Below are 27,428 nucleotides of genomic sequence, written 5' to 3'. Positions count from 1 at the left end.
TCTTTGATTCTCATGAAGGGTTTTTTCGATTTTGATAGGGAACAGTGCTTGAATCTTCGTAGACTTGAAAAAGAACTCTACCTCATTCACAAAGGTCTGGACGATGATGAAGATAATGAAATGTAAGGATTGGGGTGACTTCTGATTGCTACATCTGATGTTTTCCTCTTTGTATGATACTGAGTGTCAATATTGTATTGTCATGTTGCTTGGTTGATGTTTTATATGTGTGGTTGATGTTTTATGTGTGTGGTTGATGTTTGTGTCGCCTGCGTTACGCAGTGGCGACATATAGGGATCACTATCCATCGTCTTGCGTCGTCGTCTGGCGGCGTCATCTGGCGTCATCGTCGTCACAAAAAATTTCTGTCACAGTTTTCTCAAGAACCACATGGGGCAACTCCCTGATATTTGGCACAGAGCATCAGTGTGGCCAACTGTATTGTGTAAGACATTTTCGAATCTGTCGCTTATCAACTTCCTGTTTGCCGGGACTTAGAATTTTTTACAGCAAAAAAATTTCTGTCACAGTTTTCTCAAGAACCACATGGAGCAACTCCCTGATATTTGGCACAGAGCATCACTGTGGCCAACTGTATTGTGTAAGACATTTTCGAATCTGTCGCTTATCAACTTCCTGTTTGCCGGGACTTAGAATTTTTTACAGCAAAAAAATTTCTGTCACAGTTTTCTCAAGAACCACATGGGGCAACTCCCTGATATTTGGCACAGAGCATCACTGTGGCCAACTGTATTGTGTAAGACATTTTCGAATCTGTCGCTTATCAACTTCCTGTTTGCCGGGACTTAGAATTTTTTACAGCAAAAAAATTTCTGTCACAGTTTTCTCAAGAACCACATGGGGCAACTCCCTGATATTTGGCACAGAGCATCACTGTGGCCAACCGTATTGTGTAAGACATTTTCGAATCTGTCGCTTATCAACTTCCTGTTTACTGACAAAAACCATTTCAGTAATTTACTTTTTCAACATTATACGTGATATATTACATATAGAATGAACTAGCAGGCGACACATGTCTTCCGGGGAAGACTTAATACTGCGTTTATATATGTGGTTGATGTTTATATGTGTGATTGATGTTTTATATATGTGGTTGATGTTTTATATGCGTGGTTGATGTTTTATATGTGTGGTTGATGTTTTATGCATGTGATTGATGTTTTATGCGTGTGATTGATGTTTTATGTGTGTGGTTGATGTTTTATGTGTGTGGTTGATGTTTTATATGTGTGGTTGATGTTTTATGCGTGTGGTTGATGTTTTATGCGTGTGATTGATGTTTTATGTGTGTGGTTGATGTTTTATATGTGTGATTGATGTTTTATGTATGTGGTTGATGTTTTATGCATGTGATTGATGTTTAGCTCTTCTGAGCCGAAGGCTCAAAGAGCTAATGCTATGGCCATTTGTGCGGTGTGTGTAAACTTTTTAGAAAAAGGGCTATAACTCAAGAACCCCTTGGCCAATTTTTTTCAAATTTGTTACAGGGTATCATTGGCCCAAGGGCTTTCATACATACTAAATAGAGGGATGTGACCCTTTAACAAGGGGAGATAATCAGGAAAATACAAACAAAAGTAGTGGTTGCTAAAAAATCTTCTTCTCAAGAACCACTGGGCAGATTATCACCAAACTTACACATAAGGATGAGGATATGTTGTAGATTAAAAATTGTTCAAGGCATTACCCTGGGGCAAAGGGCGTGGTCTCAAGGTCACTTCAAAGTTGACCTAAATTTATATTTCCTTAAATCTTTGATATTTTAGTCATTATAAGGACTAGGATCATCAAATCTTGACAGTTGATGCATCTTAGGACCTTGTGTCAAGTTGTCTCAAAAGTAGGTCACGGTGACCTACTTTTTGAATTTTGCAGGTATTTATTTTAAAATTAATTTTGATGCATATTTTGGACACTTTGAAGCCTATGATCATCAAAACTTGTCAGTTGGTGGATCATGGGACCTTGAAATGCGTCAACTGAAAAATAGGTCACCGTGACCTACTTTCTGAATTTTATGGCTTATCATTTATAGATATATTTTAAGTTGTTATTTCAAATACTGAGAGGTTTAGAATCATCAAATCTTGTAAGTTGATGCATCTTGAGGCCTTGAAACATATTTATAAAAAAAGTAGGTCACAGTGACCTACTTTTTGAATATTGCAGATATTCAAATTTCACATTTTCAATTTTAGATGCATATTTTGGGCACTGTAAAACCTAGGATCATCAAACTTTGTCAGTTGATGCGTCTTCAGTCTTCGGTTTGTGTCGACCAAAAAGTAGGTCACCGTGACCTACTTTAGGTATTACACAGCTAAATTACTATATTTCAGACACTATTTGACCTACAATCATCAAACTTTGTCAGTTGATGCATCTTGAGTCTTCGGAGTGTATCGACCAAAAAGTAGGTCACTGTGACCTACTTTTGGCATTTGACAGTTATATTTATATATTTCAGTCACTAATTGACCTACAATCATCAAACTTTGACAGTTGATGCATCTTGAGTCTACGGAGTGTGTCGACCAAAAAGTAGGTCACCTTGACCTACTTTTGGAATTGGACGTCTATATTTATATATTTCAGATACTATTTGACCTACAGTCATCAAAGTTTGTCAGTTGATGGGTCTTGCATGTTCGAAGGGTTTCGACCAAAAAGTAGGTCACCTTGACCTACTTTTGGAATTGGACGGCTATATTTATATATTTCAGATACTATTTGACCTACAGTCATCAAACTTTGTCAGTTGTTGGGTCTTGCATGTTCGAAGGGTTTCGACCAAAAAGTAGGTCAACTTGACCTACTTTTGGAATTGGACGGCTATATTTATATATTCAGATACTATTTGACCTACAGTCATCAAACTTTGTCAGTTGATGCGTCTTGCATGTTCAAAGGGTGTCGACCAAAAAGTAGGTCACCTTGACCTACTATTGGAATTGGATGGCTATATTTATATAATTCAGAGACTATTTGACCTACAGTCATCAAACTTTGTCAGTTGTTGGGTCTTGCATGTTTGAAGGGTGTTGACAAAAAAGTAGGTCACCTTGACCTACATTTGGAATTGGACGGCTATATTTATATATTTCAGATACTATTTGACCTACAGTCATCAAACTTTGTCAGTTGATTGGTCTTGCATGTTTGGAGTTCGCTGACCAAAAAGTAGGTCACCTTGACCTACTATTGGAATTGGATGGCTATATTTATATAATTCAGAGACTATTTGACCTACAGTCATCAAACTTTGTCAGTTGTTGGGTCTTGCATGTTTGAAGGGTGTTGACAAAAAAGTAGGTCACCTTGACCTACATTTGGAATTGGACGGCTATATTTATATATTTCAGATACTATTTGACCTACAGTCATCAAACTTTGTCAGTTGATTGGTCTTGCATGTTTGGAGTTCGCTGACCAAAAAGTAGGTCACCATGACCTACGATTGGAATTTGACAGCTATATTTCAATATTCAGATACTAATTGACTTAAAATCATCAAACTTTGTCAGTTGATATTTCTTGGGTTCTCAAAATGTGTAAACCAAAAAGTAGATCACATTGACCTACTTTTTTTGAATTCTTAAGATTTAACTAAAGATTTAGAATACTAAGAGGCTAAGAATAGAAATGGTGGGGTTGTACAATTTATCAGAAGAGCGATTCTAGGCCCTTGGGCCTCTTGTTTATGTGTGTGGTTGATGTTTTATGCATGTGTGGTTGATGTTTTATGTGTGTGGTTGATGTTTTATATATGTGGTTGATGTTTTATGTATGTGGTTGATGTTTTATGCATGTGATTGATGTTTTATGTATGTGTGGTTGATGTTTTATGTATGTGGTTGATGTTATATATGTGGTTGATGTTTTATGTGTGTGGTTGATGTTTTATGTATGTGTGGTTGATGTTTTATGTATGTGTGGTTGATGTTTTATGTATGTGGTTAAAGTTTTATATATGTGGTTGATGTTATATATGTGGTTGATGTTTTATGCATGTGGTTGATATTTTATGCGTGTGGTTGGTGTTTTATATGTATGGTTGATGTTTTATGCATGTGGTTGATATTTTATGTGTTTGGTTAATGTTTTATATATGTGGTTGATGTTTTATGTGTGAACATGACTTTCTGTAGACTGATGCAACAGAGCGAGGAGCTGGAACTACAGTTGTTTGATCTCAAAGAGAATATTTATGATCTCAATGAAGAACTCTCAATGAGGATAAGGTATTACTCTATGGCTTTACTTGCTCAGTCAAGTTTGTGCTTCATTTAGATACATGTATGCAACAGTTGATGCAATGGGTTTTTTTTTCTTGCAACAGTTGTTTTAAAGAGAGCCAGCTTCAAGTTAAAGCATTACAGAGGACTATGAAGGGTAACTGTACATCTGAAATCTTTGGCATAAAAAATAGATACATTTGTATTGATAAGGATGTGAAGTAAAGCTTTCTATTTTCTGTATACAGCTCAGCAGGTACACGTGTCACGGAGAAATGAGGTGTGTTTTAAATTTGCCCAGTGGAGACTCACCCGTGAGGATGGGCAATTGGGCATCACAGATCTAATGCTCAGGAACTTTGTGTAAGTGTACACAGACAACTGGATTTGTTTGTTTGGATACTGTTTTACTCCCCATTTGAGAAATTTTCACTCGTGTGGAGAAGTCATCAGCTGTAAGGGAAGTACCACAAATAGACCTATGCTTGGCACTCGGGGCTGTAGCAGTGAGGGTTCTTTATTGTGCTAACACCTACCTTGACAGCAGTCCTCAAGTTTTTGGAGTTTCTAAAAGACTTTCGACTTTCATTTCTAATGCTGAGCGCTTGGTGAAGGAATAGTCATTACTTATGTTAAACGTGTTAAGTTTGATATATGGTGCAAGAATCAAACCCTGGCTGACCAGTTGCAAAGGAACACCATAACCACTAATCTTACAGACTACTGGACATCACATATCTAATAATGGTCAAGAGTGTAAGTAGCAAGCTGCTAAACTAAAGAAGATCAAAGGCAGCATGTTGTGAGAAAAAGACACGTAAATAAAATCATTAAAAGGGAATTTTACATTAACTGAGTGTTAAAAATGAAGTTCAATGAGGTGAGAAAAACGATATGTAATTTCTTTACACAGATACACAAAAGTGAACCGGGACAATGACACATGGACTCACCAGCTGGAGCTTGGCTGGGTCAAAATGACCAATCTGCTTCCCAACACTATGTACAAGGTCTGTTAAAAGAGTCTGGCACTTTGTACAGTATATGCAATTTTGATGATGGAATGAATCAGTTTATGAGTTCAGAATATTTGACTGTTATGTAGAAGTACATGGTATGTGTACATTTATAGGATGTCCTGGTTCCTCTGGTGTTGGGCAAAGAGAATGACCTGAGACAGATGGCCCTCAGAATCATATGTAGTGAAAGACCACCTGGTCAGTTATAGGAAGAATGGTTCTATTGAATACTTCAAATTCTCGTTTAATGGATATAAAATTAATCTGATCTATTTTGACAAAAGATATCACTAAATAATTCATGGCTACATGTTACAAAGCATTTTTGACAATAAGAGTGTAAATACATGTTAATTATTTAACATGAGAATATCTTGACTTGCAGTTGGAGGGATTGCTGTGAAGGAGCATTTCGAGGTGAATGTGGTGCCTCTACAGATTCAGATGACCTACCAGTTTTACAAGACGGTCATGGAATTTTTCTTTCCAGATAAAAACATTGAAACAGATGGCCAAGGTAAGAAAATGACATCAGTATCTCCCACTTAATTTTCCTGGGCAAAAATCGAGGTCTCGTGTCACAGCTGGTGTGGCACGATAAAGATCCCTCCCTGCTCAAAGGCTGTTAGTGTAGAGCATAGGCCTAAATTTTGCAGCCCTTCACCGGCAATGGTGACGTCTCCATATGAGTGAAAAATTCTTGAGAGCTACGTTAAACAATATTCAGTCATTCAATCGAGAAGGAAAAAAGGTTTTATTTAAGAAATAAATTTTATTTTTGACGATACACAAGGGTATAAACTGTGATGCTTCACAAAGCTTGTAAGCATTTGTGAGGAAAGATGTAATAAAATCATTAAAGGGAATATGAGAGGTACCAGCAGAGATTTACATAAACTGAGTTTTAAATATTCAGTATTTTATGCATGGATATGAGCTACAGAAACAGTTTTCATCATGAGGATTTAGCTGCAAAATCTTATGCCAGTAAGAGATGACAGAATTTTTTGATAATGGAACAGATGCTACATTCATGAATATGGATAAAATTCACATTCTGTTCTTGTAGATGGAGACTCGGAGAAAGCACTCCATAAGAAGAAAGTTGAGAGAAAGCCCTCAGTAAAGAGAGACAGTGTGAAGAAGGCGAGCTCATCACATAACTTCGCAGAAATTGATAAAATGAAGGCAAGTGGCTCAATATTCTGTTGGCATGGAACATATTTGAACTCGGCTTATACATGTAATATGGTTAGGCCAATTCAACTTACTTGATAGATCATCATCCCTGCCCGCCCCTCAAAAAGTGGCTCAGGATTCTGTTGGCATGGAACATATTTGAACTTGGCTTATACATGTAATATGGTTAATGGCATCTGGGTGTCAACATTTCACTTTTCTTTGCAATATCTCGAATAGTGTTGGAGTTTTACCTTTGAAACTTTACATGGTCATTTTTCTCAAGATGAAGTTTACTGGTAAAAATCATTTTTGAATTACTTCTGGGCAATAACTTCCTAAAGGAGAAACAAGAGAAGCTCATACATAATAGAAGGGTTGCTGATGGTTAGGTGGAGTGTCATGTCTCTGACCTAAGGTCAAGGTCAATTAGAATCAGTCTGGTCTCTAAAGATTTAATTCAATAATGGTGAAATGAATGTTTGCATTCAGATATGATGTATTTTGTCTATGCCACACTTTGGATTAGGCAAAGAATGGGGTATTATTAATCCTGTTATTGCAAATCTAGTTAAAGCACAACTTCTGAAGTGTTTTGGGGGAAACATTGAAATTCAAGGTCACAAGTTATGTTTTGTAGGAAATGGTTTTTAAATAACAAATTCCATATTGCCTTTTTCCATTATTTAGATGCACACAACTCCGCTTTTACACTAATGGAGATTTTTTTGTCCTATTTATGGAAACACAATTTATGGAATGGTTATGTACATGTATAAAGTAAGATATATATTGGATAATGGGTTGTGGCTGTCAGAGTTACATGATACTAGGAAATCCCATGCAGATTTAGCCATCATAAAAAAGTGAATTTAAAATGACAATAGTAATATGTAGGGAAGCTGACTTTCAATGCTAACATGTACCTCCCTGAATTTCAGGAAAGAGCTTCTAACAACAACACGTTTGTGTATGTGAAAATCCCTGAAGTCTCACTTAGAGTCAGCTACAAGGTAAGCATGTTTTTTTCTGCAAACTTAAATGACCTTTCAGATCACTCGGCACATGTCCATCCATCTGCCTTTTAGTCTCTGTAACTTCACTGCTAAAACAGGTGTTCCTTGGAACAATATGAATTGACTTTACATGTAAAGGGAAATTCAAATGTGTGATCTGATTTGCAGGGAGAGAAGGAAAAGAACATAGCAGATATCCATGATTTCAGCATTGTCCTTCCCACCATGGAGTACCACAACCAGATCTGGACCTGGTTTGACCTCCTCATGGCCATCAGAGGTGACACCAAGCGGGTCATCCTGTCACAGGTTCTATGTCTATTACTATTTATTAGATAAGTTTATATCAGGTGGCACCATTTTGTGATATACAAAAATGCTATGTATATGATTGTTTTAATGTTTGTTGTAGAATTTTATGCATACTGGAATTAAGTTTACAGAAGTGATCTACATGAAGTGATCAGTAATAGCTTTCAGGTTGTTGAATTTCATCACATTCTTTTAAAGGCAATCAAGCAGAAACTGCACATGAAGTCCCGGGTGGGTGAGGAATCTCCCCTGACTGATGTTGAACAAGAAGAGGACAAAAAGAAAATGCTGCTAGGTGCTAAAGTTCTTGTAAGTAAAAGTGGAAAATACTGTCATCCAGAGCTCAGTATGGGGGGGGGGGGGGGGGGGGATATCAGTAATGGTTACCTCATCTAGACCTTCATTTTGTGGATTCTTGATTGGTGTGATCAATAGGAGAAATTTTATGTCATTAAATATGGTGTTGGTAGAATTTCAGTTGGACATAGTAAATTACCATTAGGCACCCGCATCTCTGATTTAGTGTCCTAATACATGAAATATTTGATGTTCCTAAATTTTCCCCTGAATCCCATGGATTTATCTAATAAGTAGATAGTCGTGCATACCGTATATACTCGCCTATAAGTCGGATGTATAGTTTTTAAGGTTATTTTGAAGGGAATTGCCATTGACCCATTTATGAGTCGGTCCAACTTTTTTCAAGAAACGGTTGACTATTTTAAATCAACGCTCTAATGTTTTTACCTGCATTTCAAATAATATGTTGAGAAATGCATCAATATTTGATATTTTTTCCCAACAAATGAATTTCATATCAATACTCTATGTATTTATCCGTTTTCCAGTAATGTTTTGGGATATGACATCGATATTTCACTTTTTATTCTCAGCAAATTAATCTGTTACTATTTTGTTTATTTTGTCCATATTTTTGTTGTTTAAAAATACTAGGCTATACATTACGCCATCCAGAAAAATACTTATTTTCTTAGGACACTCCTATTAGTCGGACATAGAGTTTTGGACCAAAATTTAACTCCCAAAATTCGGACTTATAGGCGAGTATATACGATACACATTCTTGAAGACTAGAATGATATTCTCTCGTTTTGTAGGCAGGACAGGAGAAACCTACAAAGAAAGGGATATTTGGAAAGTCCCAGAAAAAGTAACAACATTTGTGTTACATGAACATGTGACTAGACCAAAGTTTTATGGATCTCAGAAATGATGATGATGGAGATGAAATGATTCTTGAAATCTCTGTAGGACAGAGTTTTGAACAAATTCTGCACATTTTATGATTTGAAAGTCACCCTCAAAATGCATCGCGTAATTCAAAGACCCATGTTTCCGTGCTATGACATACATCCTTGATTAACTGCAGATAATCCCTACACTATTAGAGATTATTTATTAATTATTTTAAAATACCAAACGTTGGATCTTTAAAGATCTCTTTTCCATGTGTTGATTTCAAATGTTTGCATTTGTGAAATGCTGCATATACATGTATTTCTATAATGATGGCAAATGCTATTCACTTCCCTTGAATCCACCACATAAAATTAAGTTAAATCCCTATACTCATGTACATATATTTTTTTTCATCTTTTCCCCATGAGAAAAATATAAGAGCTACAGGGCTTTGAGAAACTTTAGCCTTGATGGATGAAAATTCCACTCCTCACTTTTGTTAGATCCCCCACAAAATGGTTTGATGCCAATTAGATATAAGACTTTTAACAGACGAGATGTGTACTTATTTCAGTGTATTAATCGCAGCTGCAAGTACTGCAGTTCTAGGCATAATCATGACTGCATTGCAGTATGCCATGATAAATACAATGCACATACTTCATATCTTAACGCAAATCATAGATTTTTGTTCCTGCTAGTGCAATTAGTGCTCCTGGAGCTGAGATATAATCCATGCTAAAAGAAGTCCACCTACAGGAAACTAGTCAGACTCCCCTGGAAAGTAAATCAATTGTGAAAAGTCAATACTAAAATTGTCAAAAGGAAATGTATTAAAATTTTTTTAGAAGGCAGAATATGATGTCTTCTTAAGAGCAAAGCTATGTTATATACATATGTATGGTGCTTATGATGTTAGAATTACAATATTTTGTTGATTTTACAATTTGCAGTCTGTGATATATATTGCTGTAGTAATATTTTAAATGTTTTAGAAACTATTAGTCATTCTGCTACTCTATAAATGTACTGAACTAGCAAGACTTTTAATTTACAGTTGCATAACTGTTCTAGCTTTTATATATGTCTGTCATGAGAGAAATGTTTGTAGTTCAAGAAAAATTAACAAGTTCATGGGTTCTCGAATTTGGGGTAAAAAGTATTGTCATTTCTTATGGTAGTTCAATTTCCCCAGTTCATGAATACCTTTTTTATGCTTGGATACCACATCAATAATGAAAATTCCACCTTCTTGAAAAACGAGAGATTTTACTTATGTGTGGTGTATGGACACATACTTTGTTAAAGAATGATATTCATATTTTATTTATTATAGTTATATTCTTGTTTATTGTAATGCATGTCTGCAAGTCATTTTATCAACAATTTGTTTTACAAAGACATCATTATCTTATGACGAAATATCCTAGCACTTTAGGTATTGTTTTGTTTTATACTTGTACTTCAGTGTAATGATGATGTAACTATGTAAACTGTACATGTACAATGTATTTTACAAGTTGTAAAGCCAAGAGGGTGCTCCAAGCTTTTACAGTACAGAAATAAATGTCTTTCACGTTCTCTGAATATAAAGTGTTTTTAATGAGTACATGTATGTGAAAAGGATTGATCAGGTATCTCGGTATTCTAAAAATAGATATTAAATGTATATGATAGAGGTTACTATAAGGAAATTATGAGGAAACAAATTGTATCAAAATCTGAAAAACCAAATATTACAGTTTGAACACGAAATGATACTTAAAAATATCCAGTCTGACAAAAGTGACCCGATTCTTGTGAGTTTCTGGCTCTGTAGAACATAGTGCACACAAGTTACAGTCTTCAATATAAACATGAAGTTCGTTTTTATAAGTTGTTTTACTGACATAGCTACATATTTAATCATAGAAAAATTGGAACAATAAGTGATAAGAGTATTATGAAATAAAAATTCTATTGCAAGTGATTTTCCCTATTTGCAGACATCCATATCCTAACTTTGCAGTCGTCTGCTACACTGACTAAGACCTCCTGGTCATGTGGGTGAAAGGCAACACCACTCACGCCATTTTGTGCGTTCGGATCAGAAAGTTTGTGAGGTAATTGAGCGATGACCAGTTTTGAGTGACGATCCCAAAGAAAAGCAACGTCTTGCTCTGAACCGCTGTAAGAAAAAAAAATTGCTTCTATAGTTAGGATATGAGCAGAAATTGTACAGTATGCCAGGGCTTGTTTTGTAGTCGGTGATACTCCATGGAGATTATTACCTTGCTATGAAATCGGAAGATATACTAGGAAATAAGTAAAACAGAGTGGACTCCTCCAAAGCTTTGTTTTCTGTAAAGATTTCCGGTTTCTCTCCGGTACTGGCCAAGTTTATCACCATTGTGTGGACATCTTTTTCATAGTAGCTGTTGTCACCAGCAACATAAATCCTCCTAAAGTTGTACACTATGTCTCTAGAAGTGAATAAAAGACACGATAAGTTGTGTAAATACAAGATACAGGATATTTCATGTCCCTCGTTTTTGCAAATTGCTTATAAGAACAAATTGTTTTTCAGCGTCCTTGATGATTCGCCTAGTGCTAGATCAGGAGAATACTTTCATTGATTATCATTAAGTTTGTATATTGTGATAGGATAGGGTACTAAATATTCATTTCAGAAATGAATTTAATTTTTGAAAAATACACGAGGGCGTGAATTGCAATGCTTTACGCCAGCAGACTTCATAAAACGTGTTGGGGATTCATGAAAAGTATGCTGCTGCGAAGTGTTGCAGTTCATGCCCTCGTGTATTTTTTCAAAATTGAAATTTATTTACTCTTATTTCTGTCGGAATTCCCAGTCGTTCAAATAGTTGTGCTATATATTTATCAAGATTCACACGCACGCTGTTCACTTTCATGAGGAAATGGTATTCAATTCAACTGGTATATTTAAAAAAAAACACATTGGAAACGTACATATCACCAGGTGTTTACCTGTGATCTGCAGAGAGCTGAACCCCCATACAACCACTATTGATAACGATTATCTTCATTGGTTCTGCAACACTTGGAACCTCACAGTCCACGTCTAGTTTGTAGAATACTAATCTATGCACTATGTCCCACTCCAAACTCTGTTGGAATATGATAATCACCTTCTCATTTAGAGAGGAATTTGGATCGTGTTCGATTGAATTATCTTGATTCCATTTTGACCAGTCAATGACCTTCACAAAATGAGGTCGATACTCATCACGTTCCATTTCTACGATCGGCCTTAATTCCACATTGTCATCTGCCAGATGTTCACCAAGAGGGCGCTCCAAAAGAACAGAGTCATCCAGATCATCGTAAAACTAAGAAATGAAAAGATAGTATCTGTAACTTTCATATGCTAGACAGGACTACATGTATAGGTAATAAATGTGCAATCTGCTGTCTGTGAAATTACCAGCAGTAGCGGATCTAGCTCTGAAAGGGTGTACACTTTTCCCTTGACTGAAGCTTTTTCTCTCAACAAACCGCTATCATTTCCTGTCATTTGGAGGTCTACAACCCTTCCCCTGTTTTGGATGGAAAAGATACCATCTTGGGCGCACCACCTCCTGTTTAAGAATGATCTTAATCTGCTACTTTACTAGTATATGGGCTCATTTCCAAAGATCCTATCTTGGTTTAAAATATGTTTTAACAAGAGATGTTGGTAAAACATGCATGTCCCCCATGGTGCAAAATTGAAAAGGGTTATACACATGCATCATTTCATTCATAGTAGTATCACCAATTTAAAATATTGAGTAGACAATATCTTCCTATGTCAAGAGAGGATTGACCATGTGACCTAAAAATCAATAGGGGTAATCTACTTATGTTGTACCAGTGTACCAAGTTTGGTGTCAATCAAGCAAATAACTTTTTAAATATAGGAGACAATATATTACTATATCCAGTTTAACCCTTGACCTTAGACCATGTGACCTCAAAATCAATAGGGGTAATCTCCTGAAGATGTACCAGTGTACCAAGTTTGATGTCTGCCAAGCAAAGGGTTCTCAAGATAATGAAGAGACAGTATATTCCTATGTCTAGTTTGACCATGTGACCTCAAAATGAAGAGGGGTCAACTTCTGAAGATGTACCAGTGTACGAAGTTTTATGTCAAGCAAAGGGTTCTCTAGACTTTGAGTGGTCAGTATATTCTTATGTCCAGTTTGCCCCTTGACCACGTGACCTCAAAAATCAATAGGGGCCGTCTACTCCTTGGGATGTACCAGTGTACTAAGTTTGATGTCTGTTAAACAAAGGGTTCTCAAGATATTGAGCGGACAATGTCTTCCTATGTCCAGAGTAGATTAACTTTTGACCTGAAAAACAATAGGGATTCTCTTCTACTCATAACCAACCCACATATGAAATATCATTACGATCAAGTGAATGGTTCTCAAGATATTGAGCGGACAAGATGTGGTCTATCGACCAACATACCGACCGACAGGTGCAAAGCAATATGCCCCTCTTCTTTGAGGGGGAGCATAAAAATAGATGCACCCTCATAAAATAACGCAGTTTTCAAGTGCTTGATTTTGGGAGAAAATAAGCGAACTTTCCGTTGTCATTTTGCATTTGAAAGAGAATGACAACAGGTGTAACCTAAACACCACGTAGTGTGATGTATGGAGTAAAATATGACATCAATGAAAGGTGAAGATAACGAACAGTGATCAATCTCATAACTCCTATAAGCAATACAAAAGAGAGACTTCGGCAAACATGGACCCCTGGACACACCAGAGGTGGGATCAGGTGGTTAGGAGGAATAAGCATCCCCTGTCGACCGGTCACACCCGTCGTGAGTCCTATATCTTGATCAGGTAAACCCGTAAACGGAGTTATCCGTAGTCAAAATCAGTGTGCCAAGAACAGCTTAACAGTCGGTATGAAACACGTCAGACAGCATTTGACCCAATGATAAGGTTGTATTCATTGGCAAACTAGATCGTTATGACGACCATAGAATTTGACTTTAAACGAGACTGTTGGAACTCCTGGACCATCAACTTGTTTGTCAGAAGCCTGCTTCGATTTAAAAACTGACCACAAGGAGAACAAGCTCTTGCGTATCGAACCAGTTGAGAGATGTAAACACCATATGCAGGTGATGATGGAATGTTACTACATAAATATGGGGAGTTAACGATGGAGTAGCTGAAATCACCCCATTTGTCATTAAGTTGAGTTATTAGTTTAAACTTTATTTCATTTGAATATGTCAACATATATATACACAATAAATGATATGCACACAGGATTCGGAAACAAGTTGTAGCAACTTATATTAATCCGTTTCCTTGAATTAACTTTGAATGCTATTATAGCAGAACTTTAAATATTAATAAACCATCCTGGAGTCTCATTTACAAAAACAAAATCGTAGATCTATATGTATGAAAAAAAAGTAGCAGAATATAATTTTAAACTTCTCAATAATCTTCTATGTAACAACTATTTTCTCATGAAAATAAAGAAAACCAAATCAAACATGTGTGAATTATGTAAAGAAAATGTTGAAGACAATGAACACTTGATTTATTTTTGTGAAAATGTAAAGCATATATGGGAAATAACGTCAAAGGTTGTCAAATTTGACATCAAATGGAAACACATTCTTATTGGATTTTATTTTGAAAACAACCACAGAAATGTCATTTTGAATAACGTAATTTCTACTATAGCAACTGTTATTTACAAATACAAGATGTACTGTAGAATCAAAGAAATTGAAGAAAGTACCGAAAATATATACATGCATGTTAAAGCTTCTTTAAAGATGTACTCTCATGTATACAAAAAGCTGTATATAGATTTCAATGATATGTTTGAAAAAAATTAGTAATATATTGTGATGCGATTATATATATATCAATGTTTTCTTGTTATCAAGACATGCGCCCGAATGTCTTGAACATTGTAAGGGCACTTTGAAATATGAATAAACTATTAAAATAAAAAAAAAATTAAAAAAAAAAACAAAAACACACACACAAAAAAACCCCATACAAACAAACAATTTTTTTTAAAAAAAAAAACAAAAAAAACTGAGAATGGTAAATGTACATTTGCCCTTGTTGCATGACAAAGATGAAAATGAAAAAGTAAAGAAAAATGAAAGAAAAAACTTTAACAAATAAATAAACATTTGAAGAGATGTAATAACATAAGTTCATAAACTACATATTCACAATATAAATATACAGATGCACAACATACATGTATATTTACATTTGCAACTGTTTTCTCCTACATAACACTATTACGAGCAATACGTATTTATTTCTGGATAAATCTACTACGGGGTCAACAGAGGTCACGGCTGTGCGTATGAACATTTGTTAAAAGTAGGTAACAGGTACTACTTTTACTAAGGCAATACACATCTAGCAATCGCTCTCACTTACTACAGAAATCTTTCAATAGATGAAATCAACATCACAATATGTATTTACGGTTTTATTTGTATTCCAAGCAGTGAACTTTCATCAATAATTGATAAAAACATTTCTGTAAACAATGTCTTTAGTTACTAGCCTACTAGGCCTAATGTATGTCTAAAATTTCGTCTGCTACAACTTCACCCTGGTCCTCGGTGATGCGGAATTGTACTTACTGCTAGACGATGACATTAGGCTTTAGCAAAAAGGTCATTCACAGGATGTATGGCCGATAAGTCGTCAAAGTGCATTAAGACCTACACACCACACTGCTTCCGTGCCACAGCAGCCATAGTGCTTGATGTCGGTTTCCAAGTTTATGTCGGGACATCGAAGCGAGGCGTCGTTAAAAACCTATTACAAAAAATTATCGAGTCAAAAGAAGCGTTCAGTGAGCTCATGTTTATCAACAATTACATATCCAAATCCAAACCGTCCCTTACCTTCGTGCAGTTCCACATTCTCTGCGATGTTCAGTTCTTTCCGGAGATTCATCTGAGCTGCGTCCTCTGTCCTGTCTATAAAAGATTTGCCTACACCTGACGACTGCCGCCCTGTTCTTCATGTTCCTCCATCTCAGTCTTCTGTTAACTCCGCAATATCCACAGAATATCTTTCAAAGTCGGTCTTCAACGTCTTCACTTTTCAAAAGTCAAAGCGCATCACAACTCTAAGTGTAACACTGCGCATCCCCGTTTAAATCATAATTCCCCCACCCCCTAAAATTAGACATATGGAAGAGTTTTCCATTATATACTCCCGAGTTAATGTATAAGTATATGTTGATATACTTCCTTTCTAGCGTCTTAATAATTAAAACAGTTCTTCATTTTATAGAACTTTGTTTTGTGTTGTCGTCATTTTGAACATCTATGACGCTTCGTTGTGGACGTCAACAATTTGAAATGTATGGAAACGTGTTGTTAACACAATTCAGCAATGTTACCAACCAAAAATGTAAATATAAGTAATAAGGTATCATTTAAAAATATTTATCGGGATATAAATACGGGTTGGTACATGATCAAATTTTCCATAAAGCCCTTCGGGCTTTATGGAATTTGATCACGTGACCAACCCGTATTTATATCCCGATAAATATTTTTAAATGATACCTTATTTCTTAAATAACGGTCAGAAAGAAATGAATACACAATAACTTCCAAACAAGAAATTCCACCACTTTACAAACAGAAACGAAACTCGATAAGATTAAGTTACAAATCTTTTGGATGCGGTGATAAAATGATGTACATGTTTAAAAATATTTTAATCACGTTATGTAAAACTTGTACGGTACCAATTTTGATGCACCAGATGCGCATTTCGAAAAATAATGTCTCTTCAGTGATGCTCAACCGAAATGTTTGAAATCCGAAATAACAATAAACTTGTTAGAGCTATTTTAGGGAAATACAGAGTGCCAAAAAGTGGACTCAAATTCGTCTAAGGATAAGAGCTATGCATGAGGGAGATAATCCTTAATTTTGAAATGAATTTCTAAATTTTATCACAGCAATTAAATATACATCCGTATTTTCAAGCTAGTAACGAAGTACTTAGCTTGATTCGTGAATCAAATAATTTTGACGTTGTAGACGTTAACGTCAACTCTCCTCCTGCATGCTAAACACGCTGTTTTGAGATTTTTATTTGAATTAAATGAAATAATGTCGTGAATATGAATTAATATTTTATCCGTATAATGTATAATTATAAAATTTATAAAAAGTCAGCTTGCGGGCTAACTTCTTACTAATAATTGTATATTTTACATGCAATGGTTTATTTTAACAATGGTATTCCGTTTTTGAAAGCAAAAATGATAAAGTAAATAACACCACCCCCCTCTCACTCATGTAAATGATAAAACAATTGCGGAATAAATGCTATATTATATTTTAATATAAATGATAAAGTTAATTGTTATTGTGTTTGTGTAATATAAATGATAAAGTAACATTTACGGAATAAATGCCTCTATATATATATACTCATGTTATTTGATTCGCAATGCTCCGCCCGTTATATCAATGGAAATTAAATTATTCGCGTCGGTATATACTCATGTTATTTGATTCACATGATTCATGGATTATAAACAAATAGCGAATCAAATAACATGAGTATATATATACAGATGCAACATTCTAAAATAAAATGTCTTTAAAGGGGAGGTTTTCACCGGTAAAGGGTTTCTTTGGGGGATAAAAAAGAAAAAAATGGGGTTGGGTTTTTTTTGGAGGGTGTGTGTGTGTGTGTGTGTGAAATATTGAATAAACGAAGCAGGCGAATCAAATAACATGAGTATATACCGACGCAAAATCACTGATTGTGTATAATCCATGCGGCGGCAAGCACTGTCATGAATTTTATATCAATGAAAGTGAAATACGTTTTAAAATGTTCCGTCTGTATATATATATATAATGTTATGCGTCGGTATATACTCATGTTATTTGATTCGCATGCTTCGTTTTTCCAATATTTCACTACCACCCCACCCACCCACCCCCCCAAAAAAAAAAACCAAGCCCCATTTTTTCCTGTTTTATCCCCTAAAGAAACCCTTTTCCGGGGAAAACCTCCCCTTTAAAGACATTTTCGAATGTTGCGTCTATATATATATATACTCATGTTATTTGATTCGAATGCTTCGTTTTTCCAATATTTCACCACCACCCCACCCACCCACCCCCCAAAAAAAACCAAGCCCCATTTTTTCCTGTTTTATCCCCTAAAGAAACCCTTTTCCGGGGAAAACCTCCCCTTTAAAGACATTTTCGAATGTTGCGTCTATATATATATACTCATGTTATTTGATTCGAATGCTTCGTTTTTCCAATATTTCACCACCACCCCACCCCCCCCCCCCACCCCCACCCCCCCCCAAAAAAACCAAGCCCCATTTTTTTCTGTTTTATTCCCTAAAGAAACCCTTTTCCGGAGAAGAATGTTGCGTCTGTATATATATACTCATGGTTTTTTTATTCCCTATTTGCTTAAAATCCATGTGGGGAAAAGCACGGACTCCGAAATGTCACGAATATCGCTGGAAATCAATCGTTTTGCGTCGGTATATACTCATGTTATTTGATTCGCTTGCTTCGTTTTTCTAATTTACATTAAATAAAATGGAAAATATTTTTTTATATTATGATATTGTAATACAATCCTGATTTTATTATTTTGTACGGATTGGGTTTTACGTTTTGTAGAAAAAATGGCTGAATCCTGCAGTGTTTATAACATTTTAGTTGGTAAAGAGACTATTACCTCTATAATGTAAAATTTGACGTTAACGTCTACAACGTCAAAATTATTTGATTCGCGAATCAAATATCGTGATTATGCCCATACATGTTTATAACGGTCAGAAAGAAATGAATATACAATAACTTCCAAACAAGAAATTCCACTACTTTACAAATAGAAAAGAAACTCGATAAGATTAAGTTACAAATCTTTTGGATGCAGTGATAAAATGATGTACATGTTTAAAAATATTTTTATTATACGAGAAATTCTTAGTTAAGTCTCCATGTAAAAGGATATTTACAGTTACTGGACTTATTGAATCAGTAAAAAAAATTCTTATATCTTTGAAGAGAGGACATTCAAGTAAAAAGTGTGTTGTTGTTTCGATTTTTTCACAGGCACAATATGGATTATCTATTATGTGTTGTTAGTTTGCCGTTGAAATCTACTTTCAATAAAATATCTAAGCATGAAGCCGAAATAGACGAATCTGGTGTTAGAACACGTTTTTTCTCAATGATTTCTAAAGTTAAATGTATACTAGCGGAAAACAGAAACTGCATTATTTAATATATGAAGAAAAAATAATAACAATGAACACATTTTATTTTTTGTAATACTGTTAACAAATGTATTCCTTACAACATTTCATAATCCATTAATGTTAACGTCGAATAACGTCAATTTCAGCGCACTCGAAAGACACTGGTATTCGAACTTAAATTAACAAAGTTAATAACGCATGTGACCACCATTTGCATTCACGCATGCTTGACAACTGCGCCTCATTGATGCCACTAAAGTGTTCAGAAATGCTTGAGGGATGTTGTTCCAGATGCTGGTTAAAGCCTGGCCTAAATCAGCCAATGTCACTGGCTGATTTGGTAAACGGCGTAGACGTCGTTCCATTTCATCCCAGACGTGCTCGATCGGCGATAAATCGGGCGAAACAGCTGGCCAAGGCAAGACATCGACATTCTGTTGAACAAAAAAGTCCCTGACTACACGTGCAACATGTGGCCTTGCGTTGTCTTGCTGCAGAGTGATGTGATTTTGCTGTCTCTGTATGAGGGGTATCACATGGCGCTGAATAATTTCGTCTCGATAGCGTACGCCGGTGAGATTTCCATTGACAATTTGTAGAGGGGTCCTTCCACTTGCTGTTATTTCACCCCACACCATAATGCTACCTCCAACGAAGTGTCGACGTTGCACAACACAAGCGTCCTGGTACCGCTCCCCAACGCGACGATACACTCTACAACGGCCGTCACTGCTATCCAAATGAAATCTGGATTCATTAGTGAACAGAATATTGGCCCAGTCCTGTATTCTGAATCGCAGATGTCGTCTGCACCACGCTAGTCTAGCGATACGATGATGTTGAAGCAGTATTGGGCGCACAGCTGGACGTCTTGGTCTGATGTGCTGGCGCAGACGATTACGCACAGTTCTTGGACTGATTGGTCGAAATCCAGGAATGCTACGAGCAGTCAAACTTGCAGTCAAGAAAGGATTTCTCAGGTGCACAATTCTAATGTGGTTGTCCTGTCGACGCGACGTCACATGAGGACGCCCAGAATGTGGTCGATCCCGAGTGTTACCAGATTGTTGGAAACGTCTCCATAATGACTGGATGGTGTTCCAATCAACTCCAATGTGTCTTGCTACGATATTTTGTACCATTCCAGCTTGAAGCATCCCAACAGCACGATTAAGTTGGTTTTCGCCGAGTCGTGGCATGACAGAAGGGTCAATTTTGTCAAAACTAAAGTGCTTTCCTTAAGGAATAGTGTCCAAACAAACCTTTTACACCATAGGCGTAGCTTGGGTTCGAATATTACCGAGGCAGGGGGTCTGGGGGGCTGCGCCCCCCAGAAGCTATCGACATTTTAACAACGTAAAAGGTAGGTTTTTTTTATCAAGGCAGCTGCCTCGGTTGCCTCAATGGAAGCTACGCCACTGTACACTTCTTACTCCAAACAGTATTAATACGGCCAGTAAAACTCGTGCGTACGAACACTTCAATAAACAACATGTGTTCACTAATCATGAAAAAGTCCGTGCATCGGAGTCGGGTACTATCCGATATTGTTCAAAAACATCACCTTTATCGATTGTTTAGATTTTATAAATATAAACAATAAATATAGAAAAATTATACTAAATTTTATAATGCAGTTTCTTTTTTCCGATAGTATATATATATATATAGATAGATAGATCTCTTTCTCTCTGTTATAGATAGATAGATAAATAGATTGAGATCTTTCTTTCTGTTATAGATATGATCAAAAATGGACCGAAACTCGCTAAAACAATTACATCAAAGTATTCAGTGTTCGTAATTGATACTTGTTGATTTTATCTTTATGTACAACAAAATTCGGATGTACGAAGAAATCATTTTAAATTTTTGCCCTGGCTAGGACATGATCACTACCGTTACAGTATACTCACCGTACAAGCGACAAGTTTTACATTGTCATTGGAAAAGAAAAAAGCTAGTACGTCCGCAATTAAAAAGGTGTCATTGTGTAGCCACGTTCCTCTAAAGTTAGGAAACCATGAATTTCTTGCCGCTACTATTGCTAGACCTAATATACGAAAAAAGAGACAAGTCATAAAGTTAATGACCACATGATATAGCTGTAAGGTATAAATACAGAACAGGCGCCGTTCTAGAAAATGACGAAAGTGGATGCGACTCGAGATGCTCCATAAGGAGGGGGGTTAGATCCCCCCCCCCCCCAAAAAAAAAACAGCACAAAATTACCCTTTTTGTGGCTTAATTTTTTTTTCAACCAAAGCGGGAAGAGATTGCAACTCCTATACCCCCTCCCTCTAAATATGTCGCTACATATACACAATGTTTCATGTCATTGAATTTCGAATATTGACATCCCGTGTAGATCCGGGTTAGAATAGGTCCTCAGTACCCCTTGCTTGTCGTAAGGGGCGGTCCTTTGGATGAGACCGCAAAAACCTAGCCTCGTGTCACAGCAGGTGTGGCACGATAAAGACCCCTCCCTGCTCAAAGGCCGTAAGCGCCGAGCAGCCTAAATTTTATAGCCCTTCACCGGCAATGGTGACATCTCCATATTCATGAACGAAAAATTCTCGAGAGGAACGTTAAAGAATATTCAATCAATTGAATATTGACTCGTTTTCCTTTTGTGTTTTTTCTGTTCGCTTGTCCTACATTGCTTCTTGATGTTATATGACCTGAAAGATGATGAGTAAGAAATTGACCTTTTTCAATGGAAAGAACTGCCAATATGGCTTGCATGTCTTCGTCTACTCTCACAATACAGTTCACAAGGACTTGCGTTTCAGCTTCATTGAATTCAACGTAATTGGCATATGATGGCCGATCAAGGACTTGTCGGGATTGTAAAAGTTCCGTGTTGTTGCCATATTGCCACACCTATAATGAAAAAAAAATCATGAATACTACAAAAGATGTATTCTTGTCTTATTTTCTTTAGTGGGAGAATTCTTACCTTTACGCTACCGTCTGCTCCACAGGTGGCAATGAGCTTACCGCTGTTGGAGAAACAGACGTAATAAATTTCATCCACGTGACCGAGGCACGTTTGATGAAGACGTTTCGGTACGTGGTAAGTCAGGCGCTTCAGTTCCGACTTCCAGCTTTCATCATGTCTTGAGTACCGGCAACCAAAGTTTCTAAAAATCAATCTTTTCCATAGGCTTTCATCCTGTGCTATGCGATACCAGTTCTGGAGAGAAAAATTTCAATTATTACTTTCATATGATAACCACTAAACCTCAAATCGTTTTCCCAACTTTTACGTTGATATTGTGGATACTGATTTCATATATATATATATATATATATATATATATATATATATATATATATATATATATACACATTGTATATATATATATATATATATATATATGATCTATCTCTCTATCATTTACACGAACATTTAAAACATTAAACTATATTTTCCCCCATTTAATACTCTGATTTATTTTATTTTAGGCCTAAACCCAATATTACAAATTTAATCATGGTTGACCAGTTGGACACCCCACCCACCCCAAGAAATGCTCAAACTTTTTATGTAAAACGACGTTTTATGCAATTACTATAATGTTCAATAAAATTTTAATTGTTTTAATTTGATGTACACGTGCGTGTGACTGAACTATGCTTACTTTATCTACTTCAAACATAGCTTTAGAACTGTACATAGGTCTAGAGCTGGGAATTTTTTAAAAGAACATTTTTCTTTTGTCAACTATAAATTATCCATTCTGTTTATAACTGACTTCAACACACATTTTCACAATTACTTATGGGAAAAGGATAAATGTACCAAAAGTATATAGGGGAAAAAAATCTTTCTCGTTAAAATACTAAAATTAGTAATATAAATTTAATGAATAAATTAAAAAAAGAATTACAAACAAAAACGAAAGAAAGAAAATGACAGAAACTCAACAACCTTGCACGTTCTGCAAATGCTGTTCAATTCATGTTTGTCCAAAAAAGAGAACACTGCAAGCAGAATTGGATCCGTTAGATTTTCCCAATCAGTCTCCATTCGCCAAGTCCTTGATCTAGGGAAGATAACTCTAAAATATTTAGCAACCACAACGCATGACAGTTTGAATAAACAACAATCGTAATTTGCAAATAAGCACTTACCATCTGAGGCTGTAGATTGGTCCTATCAATATTTGGTTTATTTCTTTTCTTTACTCTGTAAATTGGGAAATTCACTATGTTTAGTTTAGAACATCCAGGTGCAAGAAGTTGAAGAACGTACTTCCTCGTATCCAACGATCAAACCTATAGAGTTATTTATAGAATCGGGCACGGATCCAGACATTATGAAATTTTTATCGGTGTGTAATTATTTCTAGATTTAAAGAAAAACAAAGGTACCTATTTCAGAAATACATAGATTATTTTGGGGGCTAATTATGCATCGGGTAAATTAATGGAATATTTAATCCAATTTTCTATCATTTAAAAAAAAAGAATACCTACAAGTACCATAAAGTAAGGATAGCTGCATGCTGGTATACGGTCTTTCCTGTCCAAGTTGATTACATATCGGAAGAAGATGTTTATACATTTCTCTGAATTAATGAAAGTACCTATATTCATATTTTGGACATTTAGTCTTAGACTGGTAAAGTGTGTTCATACAGTCAAGTTCAATTATTTAAAATGGCTTTTAAAAATTAGATTAGTGTTATTGACGAAACATGTGCAACAAACTTTGGTTTTTATTTAGATATGTGAAAGTGCATGAATTTGAAGTGTTACACGTGCCTGTCTATTCTTAGAACAAACATGCTTTCTAGACTAGAACAGTCACTCCTTTCTTAATTAACTGTAACTGTCCATCCTGTAAAAGCTGTCCAATAAGTTTGGTAATATTAGACAGTTTTAAGAATGGATGGTTCCAACTTATTGGATAGTTTTCAGAACAAAGGGATGACGTCACAACAATGATTTTTACAATGCTATGTATAGTTTTATTCACCAATCAAGGGCCCTCGGGGGGCATGTACAAGTTATAACAAGCAATTAATTGTAACAATGAAAATAAATAACAATCATTCAGAAGTACTACCGTTCACACTTCTGCACTGCACATATCTATAATTATATATGAAATACTGATTACAGACAATATTTAAATTAACAACATGATAAATAAAATAACCCAACTGCTTCACACATCAGTTTCTGAGACAGCCGATAATGATAGTGTTGTGTGAATACATATGAAATTGTAATCAAATCGGTATAATTATATTTTAGTAAGTACATTATGCAAGTATAAAACACATGTACATGTAAGATGTTTGTAATAAAGAATGTACACGTACAATATAGATATCTACATGAACACATTCACCAGCGCCAAACACTAATCGGGGAGCCGCTTTACCCCATCTTTCCAAAACACCTTAAAAAATCATCCAAATTATGTGATCTGCATCTCCGCAGTTTTTATTCTGCATTATTCATATTGTGCATTACACAGGCACATAAACGGGGAAGGGAGACGCAAAATCCGGGGAGGGGGCATGTCCCTCACCCACATTTTTGACATTGACCATTATGTGTTATTTTGTAATGCAAAAAAGATATATTGCGCGACTGCCCCCTTCCCTTTTTTGATAGTAGTAGTGAATGAGAAGAATATAAGCTTGGAAGCTATGAATAAAACCTACTTAGCAATCCACACACATCTTTCCCCTTCACACACACACACACACGCACGCGCACAAATTAAGATTTTGACTATTGAGCAAAACTTCCAGTTTCTGTCTTTTATTTAAATTGCTTGTCAATGTCTTTAGAATTGAGAAGCCAACGTCCATTTTCCCCCCAACTACCCCCCCTCCCCCAAAAAAAGCCCAATAGTACGTGCCTTTCTAAAAGTTCAAGTTTTATTATTCCCTTAGACCACATTTAGTGGTATACGATGTGCAATAAACAAAAAAGGTACATGTACAATGTATATAAAAGACAATGGGCAAGAAAATGGAAGGTATAAGATAAGCACAATGTACAACCGGATATGGATCGTTAAGGAGGCCTGACTATGACATGCATTTTTATATAAGCATACATAAATTCTTAAGCGTTTTTTATTGCAAGATGCCACTAGTCACAAAATTTGAATACACTTGGTCGTTGGCAATATCTTTCTCCTAATTTCAACCAAACAGAAGTTTAAAGGAATACCAGACCACCTTTCATATTTCTATTGGCAAGTGATGATCTGTCGTACGGAATTTTACTAGTCATTTTTCTAAACAAAGGCAGATTCAAATGGTTTTTTAAAAAAAATTCTATATGTTATGCCCTTTGATGAATTAAACATTACACTGAATATAAACTGGTCCTTCGATCTTTGCTTTATGACACCTGTGACATTTTTTACAATAAAATATCCGTGTTTGTTCCATAGATGTAGTAATCCACGCGTATTACATGTACACATTGATGATTACTTCTTATTTTGAACATTCTTTTTTTTTTGTTTTTTTTGTGGAGCTTAGGCATTTTATGGAATAACATGCAACTGCAGATATCCCCTACACTATTAGAGATTATTAATTAATCAATTATTTTAAAATACCGAACGTTGGATCTTTAAAGATCTCTTTTCCATGTGTTGATTTCAAATGTTTGTATTTGTGAAATGCTGCATATACATGTATTTCTATAATGATGGCAAATGCTATTCACTTCCCTTGAATCCACCACATAAAATGTTAAATCCCTATACACATGTACATATATTTTTTTTCCATCTTTTCCCCAGAAGAGGTATAAAGGAGCTACTGGGCTTTGAGAAACGTTAGCCTTGATGGATGAAAATTTCACTCCTCACTTTTGTTAGATCCCCCACAAAATGGTTTGAAGTCAATTAGATACAAGACTTTTAACAGACGAGATGTGTACTTATTTCAGTATATTTAAAATTTTGCACAATCGCAGCTGCAAGTACTGCATTTCTAGGCATAATCATGACTGCATTGCAGTATGCCATGATAAATACAGTGCACATACTTCATATTTTATCGCAAATCATAGATTTTTGTTCCTGCTAGTGCAATTAGTGCTCCTGGAGCTGAAATATAATCCATGCTAAAAGAAGTCCACCTACAGGAAACTAGTCAGACTCCCCTGGAAAGTAAATCAATTGTGAAAAATCAATACTAAAATTGTCAAAAGGAAGTGGGTTAAAGAATTTTTAGAAGGCAGAATATGATGTCTTCTTAAAAGAGCAAAGCTATGTTATATACATATGTATGGTGCTTATGATGTTAGAATTACAATATTTTGTTGATTTTACAATTTGCAGTCTGTGATATATTTTGCTGTAGTAATATTTTAAAAACTATTAGTCATTCTGCTACTCTATAAATGTACTGAACTAGCAAGACTTTTAATTTACAGTTGCATTACTGTTCTAGCTTTTATATATGTCTGTCATGAGAGAAATGTTTGTAGTTCAAGAAAAATTAACAAGTTCATGGGTTCTCGAATTTGGGGTAAAAAGTATTGTCATTTCTTATGGTAGTTCAATTTCCCCAGTCCATGAATATCTGTTTTATGCTTGGGCACCACATCAACAATGAAAATACCACCTTCTTGAAAATTAGAGATTTTACTTATATAATAATAATAATGATTGGTTTTATATAGCGCTTTTCCAGCGTATGCTGCTCAAAGCGCTTTACAATGCATTATTACCCCGGCAGACCTTATATCAATCTAGAACTTTCTCAGCCTCCTAGGAAGCATACAGTGCAAGCTGCCATTACAAGCGCTAGATCACTAACATTCTAACAATATCTTTCACTGTCTATAGCCAGGTACCCCTTTTACACTTGGGTGGAGTGAGGAAATTCATGTAAAGTACCTTTCTCAAGGGCACAACGTCGGCCCTGCCGCGGCCAGGACTCGGATAACTCCGTCTTTCGGTCGAGAGTCTAACGGCCTAACCACTCAGCCACCGATGCCACTTATGTGCGGTGTATGGACACATACTTTGTTAAAGAATGATATTCATATTTTATTTATTATAGTTATATTCTTGTTTATTGTAATGCATGTCTGCAAGTCATTTTATCAACAATTTGTTTTACAAAGACATCATTATCTTATGACGAAATATCCTAGCACTTTAGGTATT

General features: G+C 35.7%; 2 protein-coding genes across 3 annotated transcripts in view; one reads left to right on the top strand and one right to left on the bottom strand.

Moving 5' to 3' along the window:
• The window catches only part of LOC125663697 (protein hobbit-like), an 84,359-nt gene extending 73,792 nt beyond the window's left edge, over positions 1-10,567 (top strand). For both annotated transcript variants that reach the window (XM_048896026.2, XM_056153061.1), the window contains 12 exons: positions 39-122; positions 4,174-4,266; positions 4,365-4,417; positions 4,509-4,623; positions 5,174-5,270; positions 5,393-5,477; positions 5,665-5,796; positions 6,349-6,467; positions 7,400-7,471; positions 7,643-7,783; positions 7,985-8,095; positions 8,905-10,567. In XM_048896026.2, coding sequence (XP_048751983.2) covers positions 39-122; positions 4,174-4,266; positions 4,365-4,417; positions 4,509-4,623; positions 5,174-5,270; positions 5,393-5,477; positions 5,665-5,796; positions 6,349-6,467; positions 7,400-7,471; positions 7,643-7,783; positions 7,985-8,095; positions 8,905-8,961 — 1,159 coding nt within the window. In that variant the 3' untranslated portion in view covers positions 8,962-10,567. The remainder of the gene's footprint in view (positions 1-38; positions 123-4,173; positions 4,267-4,364; positions 4,418-4,508; positions 4,624-5,173; positions 5,271-5,392; positions 5,478-5,664; positions 5,797-6,348; positions 6,468-7,399; positions 7,472-7,642; positions 7,784-7,984; positions 8,096-8,904) is intronic.
• A 285-nt stretch (positions 10,568-10,852) lies between these two features.
• Positions 10,853-23,570, bottom strand: LOC125663691 (F-box/WD repeat-containing protein 5-like). Its single transcript, XM_048896021.2, has 8 exons — positions 23,408-23,570; positions 23,205-23,319; positions 22,230-22,466; positions 21,979-22,153; positions 21,187-21,323; positions 11,975-12,336; positions 11,257-11,448; positions 10,853-11,153 (listed from the first exon to the last, which is right to left on the bottom strand). The coding sequence occupies exons 2-8, from the start codon at positions 23,301-23,303 to the stop codon at positions 10,943-10,945; spliced, it is 1,413 nt and encodes a 470-aa protein (XP_048751978.2). The 5' UTR covers positions 23,304-23,319; positions 23,408-23,570; the 3' UTR covers positions 10,853-10,942.
• Positions 23,571-27,428: the final 3,858 nt, after the last annotated feature.

Source organism: Ostrea edulis, chromosome 1, assembly GCF_947568905.1.
Source record: "Ostrea edulis chromosome 1, xbOstEdul1.1, whole genome shotgun sequence".
NCBI classification, from domain to species: domain Eukaryota; kingdom Metazoa; phylum Mollusca; class Bivalvia; order Ostreida; family Ostreidae; genus Ostrea; species Ostrea edulis.
This window is presented reverse-complemented; position numbering and strand designations above follow the sequence as displayed.

Bases quoted from the DNA above. Each gene is read 5' to 3' on its own strand.
- LOC125663691 (XM_048896021.2), bottom strand. From the start codon at position 23,303: ATGGAGACTGATTGGGAAAATCTAACGGATCCAATTCTGCTTGCAGTG. The intron at 12,337-21,186 runs GTGAGTATACTG...TTCATTTCTTAG, and splicing joins TAAAACTTGTCGCTTGTACG to TTTTACGATGATCTGGATGA. The intron at 11,449-11,974 runs GTAAACACCTGG...ATTCACTTCTAG, and splicing joins CAGCTCTCTGCAGATCACAG to AGACATAGTGTACAACTTTA.